Below are 7,973 nucleotides of genomic sequence, written 5' to 3' on the forward strand. Positions count from 1 at the left end.
GTCAGGGAAGTGCCTCCACTCCGCCTTGGGATCCCATTTGATCGTGGAAAATTTCCGTTCGCAGCTACGCGTTACAGCCTAGAATTCCTGCCAGGACCGTACTTCCATCCAAAGGGAGCCGCGCATTAAACAGAAGCCTTTTAAGAGCTTCGAGGGCAACCACCCAGAGACCTCGCAGCACTTTAGCTACTGTCTCGTCCTCGGGGGGGTTTAGGAACGAAGTATTTTGTGAAGGGAGAAAAGTAGTCGAGTGGTTTTGGAGGCCTGGGCTTTCAAGACCCTGCCCCTAAAAGTTTCGGTCTGGTACATCAGTCTTTTTTTTTTTATGAACACGCTGTCCCTTCTCACGGTTGACGCTCACCCACCTAAGCCGTCATTTGTTCTAGACAAATGTTTGGGAGGTATGCTTCGAAAGTTTGGGCAAAACCCACCATGAGACGGGCTCATATGCTGTGGTTGAGTGGAAGGAGAAAAAAAAATAAAGCTTAAAACACCCTTAACAGGGCTCACCTCCAACTAGAGTTTAACCCTGCAAAGGCATACACTTTTACATACATAAGCGCTTAGTCCAGTGCTCTGCACACAGTAAGCGCTCAATAAATACGACTGATGATGATACACTGAGCCTACCCCTAAACTCTGCCTAGAGGATTACTAAACAAAGTCTTAGTTAAACACACATACATCTCCAACAGGTTTATTTTTAAAAGAGGGTGGGATTCTCTGGGGTGGGGGGGAAAGAGAGGGCGGGGTCGTTTAGAATAGAAAATAAATACAAATGTAAAGTTGTTTTGCTAATCATTTTATAGCCACGATGAACAGACTAGTACACAGGAGACCCCTGTACGTTAACAACAACAGCACAATAAAGGCTTGGAGGGCGAGGTGTTCCCTTGGCAAGGCTGAAGATTTCAGTCTCTGGTATTTGGAATTTCGGCTGCAGTCCTTTTTGGGATGGATCGGTGGATCTCAGAGTCCATGCTTTAACCGGATTTGAACAGAAGAATGGCAACTTGGCCCAGGTAGAAGTAGATGAAGTGTTTGGTCTCGTGTGTCACATAGCTACCGAAGTTCCTCCCCACGATGCAGTGCCAGGTGGGGTTGTACTTCTTGTCAAACTCCTGGGGAGGAGGGGAAAGAAATAAAATAAAATAAAGACACTCTTAGCTTCACGAAAATAAAATAAAAAGACAGTCTTAGTTTCACGTCGGACATGAGGACCGGCCTCCTTCCCTAGCCAGTCTAGACAGGGGAGACATCGGGAGGGAGGTTAGCATCTGCGGATTCTTGGAATGCAAGAATGTCCCTTGTTTCCAAGTCGCCTACGTACCGCATTAATGCAAACATACTTGGCTTCTGAGTTAAGTGGAACCGCGGAGTACAGAGCCCAGCAGGCTCAAAACAGCTGCAGCACAGAGCTCTCTTGTATCCAAGCATCCCCCTTTTCATCCTTCTCCTCCCACGTTATTGTTCTTTAAGAAGTGGCAGATCGGAGTTGGCGGGGGGAAGAGCGGTACTGAGGACTTGAACTGGGAAGTGCTACGGGAAGTCGTTTCCCTCTATCTTTCCCCTGGGAGCCTTTTTTTAAAATGTTTTTTTACTCTGTGCCAAGCACTGTGCTAACTACTGGGGCGGATACAGGCTAATCCGGTTGGACGCAGTCCCTGGGGGCTCACGCCCGTTTGCACATCAGGTGACGCGCAACAGAGTGACTTGCCCAAGGTCACACACACACACAGGACAAGTGGCACAGCCAAGGCGAGAACCCGGGTCCGGACTCCCGGCCCCGTGCTCTACCCACTAGGCCACGCTGCTTCTCTCACTCATTCATTCAATCGTATTTATTGAGCGCTTACTGTGTGCGGAGCACTGGACTAAGCGCTTGGGAAGGACAAGTCGGCAGCATCTAGAGACGGTCCCTACCCCGGGTCTCCGACACTACGCGGCAATCAAGAGAAGCGGCGTGGCTCAGTGGAAAGAGCCCGGGCTTTGGAGTCAGAGGTCAGGGGTTCAAATCCCGGCTCTGCCCATGAATAATAACAATGGCATTTATTAAGCGCTTACTATGTGCAAAGCACTGTTCTAAGCGCTGGGGAGGTTACAAGGTGATCAGGTTGTCCCACGGGGTCTCACAGTCTCAATCCCCGTTTTACAGATGAGGTAACTGAGGCCCAGAGAAGTTAAGTGACTTGCCCAAAGTCACACAGCCGACAGTTGGCAGAGTAGGGATTTGAACCCATGACCTCTGACTCCAAAGCCCGGGCTCCTTCTGTTGAGCCACGCTGCTTCTCCATTAGCTGTGTGACTCTGGGCAAGTCACTTCGCTTCTCTGGGCCTCAGTGACCTCATCCGTAAAATGGGGATGAAGACCGTGAGCGCCCCGTGGGACAACCTGATCGCCTTGTAACCTCCCCAGCGCTTAGAACAGTGCTTTGCACCTAGTAAGCGCTTAATGCCGTTATTATTATTAAGAGAAATTGGCAGAATTTCACTTCAAATAGTTCCACCACGCTCTAGACTTGTTTGCCAAGCTCTTACCAGAACAGTGGGTGTAACGGGCATTCTCTTACACACACACACCCCTCCCACCCCCCCGGGCAAGACCATCACTCATTTTTAAATATAAGTGAAGTACTGGAACAACTGATGTCAGTCTTAAAGATTTTTTTTTTTTTTAATAAATAAATTTGGGGAGCCCTCTTTCCCAAACGCCCTATCAAGAGTACAGTTTGAGTTTCAAGAAGGAAATGGTGGTGGTGGTGCGGGGAGACAAGGCCTAGGACCCCCTGTATAGATTTCGAAGCACAACAGTACATTTACATTGTGTTGAGGGCAGGGAGCGAGTATAGTTTTTGCTAGGCACTCAAGAACAGTGCTATGCGCCCTTGGGGGAGCGCTCAGTAAATATCTGTTGATTGACTGCAGCTACTTAAGACCTATTAAAAAGGCAGTAGCTGTTCTTGCTTGACTACATGAAATCTCACACGGTCAGCATTGTTGCCCTCGTCAGAAGTGGTATTTATTTCTATTCCAACAATCTTTGGAGCCTGGGCCTAACCCACCCACTCCTGAGACTGCCAGCTTTCTTCCCTTCGAGCAACAGAGTTTCTGTCTGAGAGCTAGCACTTTTATTAGATTTTTTCAGAGGGCTATTCACCAATCCTCTCCTCCTCCTCCTCCCGCTTCAACTTTCCCCTTGGCAAAGCCTCCTGCCCCGGGATTCTCCCAGGGCTCATCTGGGAACACCCCCACTTTTTCCTGCCACCCCTACTATACCTAGGAGTCGACTGTTCACATTTATTGAACGCTCCTTGGGTGCGGAGCACTGTACTAAAGCACTTGGAGAGGACAATACAGAAACTATTGCTAGGTGAAGACAGGAGGGTGGTGTTGAAAGGTTTCATCTCATTATTAGATCCTTTTAGGACTCCGGTTCACATGGCCATTTAAACACAATTTTCTTTGGGGTTCCTGACAAGGAAGCTCTTTCTCTAACCCCCTGGATTACAGTCTCTTAATGCAGTCTCATTAAGGGCAACGGTAACACGGACACAAGCACGCCAATCGCTTTGGGGAGGGCCAGTAACCAGCTGAAATGTAACAATTCTTCCCGAGGGCCTAGACAGGACACAGAGCCCCAAAAGACCCCTTCCCTAAACGCCCCAGCCCCTCTCCGGGGGTCTCCCTCGCAAACAGTTCCTCCTACCTTCTTGATATGGGCCGCTATGTCCTTCTCTATATTGTATTTCTCCAGGGCCTGAGTGGCACATTCCACCGAGTCCTGCTGCATCTCCTCCGACATATCCGCATTTTTGATCACGGCTTTTCGGTCGCACATGGTTACCTGGTACAAGGAGAGGGAAGGGGGGGGCAGGGGGGAAAAAGGGTGTGTGGGGGGAGAAGCAAAGAAGAAGTTGAGTGGGGTCTGGACCATTCGTGGGAGAAATCGGCAAAATTTCACTGACAATAGGCGCTGAAGTTTGCAGAATTGCACTTACAATAGGCGCTGAGGTTGGCAAAATTTCACTTACAACGGTTGTAGAACTTTGCAGAATTGCACTTACAATAGGTATTGAGGTTTGCCAAATTTCACTTAATATGGTCGTAGTAAGTGCAATTCTGCCAATTTCAACAGGAGTTGAGGTTGGCCAAATGTCACTTAAAACGGTCGTAGAAATCGGCAGAATTGCACTTACAATAGGTATCGAGGCTTGCACCATTTCACTGGCGATAGGCGCTGAGATTTGCCAGACTTCTTTTAAAAACGGTCGTGGAAATGGGCAGAATTGCCCTTACAACAGGCGTTGAGGTTGGCTCAAGTTCACTTAAAAACGGTCGTAGAAATGGGCAGAATTACACTTAGGCGCTGAGGTGTGCTCAGTTTCACTTAGAAAACGGTCGTAGAAATGGGCGGAATTGCCCTTACAACAGGCGTTGAGGTTGGCCCAGTTTCACTTAAAAACAGTCGTAGAAATTGGGCAGAACTGCACTTACAACAGGAGCTGAAGTGTGCCCGATTTCACTTAAAAACGGTCATAGAAATGGGCAGAATTGCCTTTACAACAGGTGTTGAGGTTGGCCCAATTTCAGTTAAAACGGTGGAGGAAATGGGCCCCATTTCACTCAAAAGGCGGTGGAAATGGGCCGAATTTCACTTACAACAGTGGTAGAAAGGGGCCCAATTTCACTTACAATGGTGGTAGAAAGGGGCCCAATTTCACTTACAACGGTGGTAGAAAGGGGCCCAATTTCACTTACAACGGTGGTGGAAATGTGCCCAATTTCACTTACAACAGTGGAAGAAATGGGCAGCATTTCGGTTAAAAAGGTGGACGAAATAGGCCGAATTTCACTTAAAAGGCGGTGGAAATGGGCCGAATTTCAGTTAAAACGGTGGTAGAAACGGGCCCCATTTCATTTAAAAGGCGGTGGAAATGGGCAGAATTTCAGTTAAAACGGTGGTAGAAATGGGCCCAATTTCACTTAAAACGGGAGTGGAAATGGGCAGAATTTCAGTTAAAACGGTGGGGGAAAATGGGCAGCATTTCAGTTAAAACAGGGGAGAAAATGGGCCCAATTTCACTTAAAACAGGGGTGGAAATGGGCATCATTTCACTTACAACGGTGGTGGAAATGGGCATCATTTCAGTTAAAACGGTGGACGAAATGGGCCCCATTTCACTTCAATCAATCGTATTGATTGAGCGCTTACTGTGTGCAGAGCACTGTACTAAGCGCTTGGGAAGTCCAAGATGGCAACATCTAGAGACGGTCCCTACCCAACAGTGGGCTCACAGTCTAAAAGGGGGGGACGGAGAACAAAACCAAACATACTAACAAAATAAAACAGACTAGATATGTACAAGTAAAATAAATAAACGGTGGAGGAAATGGGCAGCATTTCAGTTAAAAAGGTGGACGCAATGGGCCCAATTTCACTTAAAAGGCGGTGGAAGTGGGCCCAATTTCGGTTAAATTTTGGTTCTATTTATTTTATTTTGTTAGTATGTTTGGTTTTGTTCTCCGTCTCCCCCTTTTAGACTGTGAGCCCACTGTCGGGTAGGGACCGTCTCTAGATGTTGCCAACTTGGACTTCCCAAGCGCTTAGTCCAGTGCTCTGCACACAGTAAGCGCTCAATAAATACGATTGATTGATTAAAACGGTGGAGCCAACGGGCCCCATTTCAGTTAATATGTTTGGTTTTGTTCTCTGCCTCCCCCTTCTAGCCTGTGAGCCCGCTGTTGGGTAGGGACCGTCTCTAGATGTTGCCAACTTGGACTTCCCAAGCGCTTAGTCCAGTGCACAGTAAGCGCTCAGTAAGTACGACTAAAACGGTGGAGGAAATGGGCCCAATTTCACTCAAAAGGTGGTGGAAGTGGGCCCAATTTCGGTTCAAAAGGTGGTGGAAACGGGCCCCATTCCCCGGGAAAGGCGGTGGAGGGAAGGGGCAGCGTTTCCATGAAAACGGTCAATCGATCAATCGTATTTATTGAGCGCTTACTATGTGCAGAGCACCGTACTACGCGCTTGGGAAGTACAAATTGGCAACATCTAGAGACAGTCCCTACCCAACAGTGGGCTCACAGTCTAAAAGGGGGAGACGGTCTAAAAGGGGGCACTTCCACCGCCTTTTGAGGGAAATTGGGCCCATTTCGTCCACCGTTTTAACTGAAATGCTGCCCATTGCCACCAACTTTTTAAGTGAAATCGGGCCCATTTCCACCGCCGTTTTAACTGAAATTCTGCCCGTTTCCACCCCCGTTGTAAGTGAAATTGGGCCCATTTCCACCACCCTTTTAAGTGAAATTGGGCCCATTTTCTCCACTGTTTTAACTGAAATGCCGCTCATTTCCCCCACCGTTTTAACTGATATTCCGCCCATTTCTAGCACCGTTTTAAGTGAAGTGGGGCCCATTTCTACCACCGTTTTAACGGAAATTCTGCCCCTTTCTAGCACCGTTTTAAGTGAAGTGGGGCCCATTTCTACCACCGTTTTAACTGAAATTCTGCCCATTTCCAGCACGGTTTTAACTGAAATTCGGCCCTTTTCCACCGCCTTCTGAGTGAAATTCGGCCCCTTTCGTCCACCGTCTTAACCAAAATGCTGCCCCTTTCTAAAAAGGGGAGACTGAGAACCAAACCAAACATACTAACAAAATAAAATAAATAGACTAGATATGTACAAGTAAAATAAATAAATAAATAGAGTAATAAATATGTACAAACATATATGCAGGTGCTGTGGGGAAGGGAAGGAGGTAAGGTGGGGGGGATGGAGAGGGGGACGAGGGGGAGAGGAGGGAAGGGGCTCAGTCTGGGAAGGCCTCCTGGAGGAGGCGTTTCCCTAGTTGAGGGAGGCTTGTTGGGGAGGGGGGTTCTCACCGTGGGGTTGGGGGCGGCGATGGGCTGCTCCCTGAGGCGATGGCGATGGCGTGGGGACAAGGACAGCAGCAGCAGCAACAGCAGCAGGTGCAGGCGTTGCTAAGGCGGTTGCGCATCTAAGGCCCCACCGCCCGCCGCCGCCGCCTAGTGCCCGGGCCCCGCCCCCCGCGCCCCCGCCGCCCGCCGCGATTGGCCGCCCCGCCGCCGGCGCGCGGCCCCCATTGGCTCAGCCCCGCAAGGGCTCCCCCGGCAACTTTCGGCCGCGTTCTGTTGCGGGCCACAATGCCCCGCGCGCGGCGTCGGTCGCCACGGCGACGGGGCTGGGGCCTCCGGAGGGGAGCCAATCGGAGGCCCGGAGCGGCCGGAGGCGCCGGGGGCTGTTCCCAGGCAGGCTGACGGCGCGGCGCATGCGCCCTAAGCGGGGCCCGGCTGAGGCGAAGGGGCTTCATTCATTCATTCGTATTTAGTGAGCGCTTATTGGGTGCAGAGCACTGGACTAAGCGCTTGGGAAGTACATCATCATCATCAATCGTATTTATTGAGCGCTTACTATGTGCAGAGCACTGGACTAAGCGCTTGGGAAGTACAAGTTGGCAACATCTAGAGACGGTCCCTACCCAACAGTGGGCTCACAGTCATTCAGTCGTATTTATTGAGCGCTTACTGTGTGCAGAGCACTGGACTAAGCGCTTGGGAAGTCCAAGTTGGCAACAGATAAAGACGGTCCCTACCCAACAGTGGGCTCACAGTCTAGAAGGGGGACATAGACAACAAAACAAAACATATTAACAAAATAAAATAAATAGAATATCATGCGCCCTTCGCAGGGCCCGGCTGAGGCGAAGGCGCTTCATTCATTCATTCAATCGTATTTATTGAGCGCTTACTGGGTGCAGAGCACTGGACTAAACGCTTGGGAAGGACAAGTTGGCAACATCTAGAGACGGTCCCTACCCAACAGTGGGCTCGCAGTCTAGAGGGGGAGACAGACAACAAAACAAAACATATTAACAAAATAAAATAAATGGAATAAATATCATGCACCCTTCGCAGGGCCCTGCTGAGGCGAAGGCGCTTCATTCGTTCATTC

The 7,973-nt window shown here is 49.5% G+C and overlaps 1 protein-coding gene across 1 annotated transcript; it reads right to left on the bottom strand.

Annotated features, from left to right (window-relative positions):
- Nucleotides 1-786: 786 nt before the first annotated feature.
- Nucleotides 787-7,003, bottom strand: DYNLL1 (dynein light chain LC8-type 1). The gene is made up of 3 exons (XM_038763951.1): nt 6,884-7,003; nt 3,707-3,844; nt 787-1,121 (listed from the first exon to the last, which is right to left on the bottom strand). Exons 2-3 carry the CDS (start codon nt 3,836-3,838, stop codon nt 984-986), a joined length of 270 nt encoding a protein of 89 aa, XP_038619879.1. The 5' UTR covers nt 3,839-3,844; nt 6,884-7,003; the 3' UTR covers nt 787-983.
- Nucleotides 7,004-7,973: the final 970 nt, after the last annotated feature.

This window comes from Tachyglossus aculeatus, chromosome 21, assembly GCF_015852505.1.
Source record: "Tachyglossus aculeatus isolate mTacAcu1 chromosome 21, mTacAcu1.pri, whole genome shotgun sequence".
In the NCBI taxonomy this organism is placed as follows: Eukaryota; Metazoa; Chordata; class Mammalia; order Monotremata; family Tachyglossidae; genus Tachyglossus; species Tachyglossus aculeatus.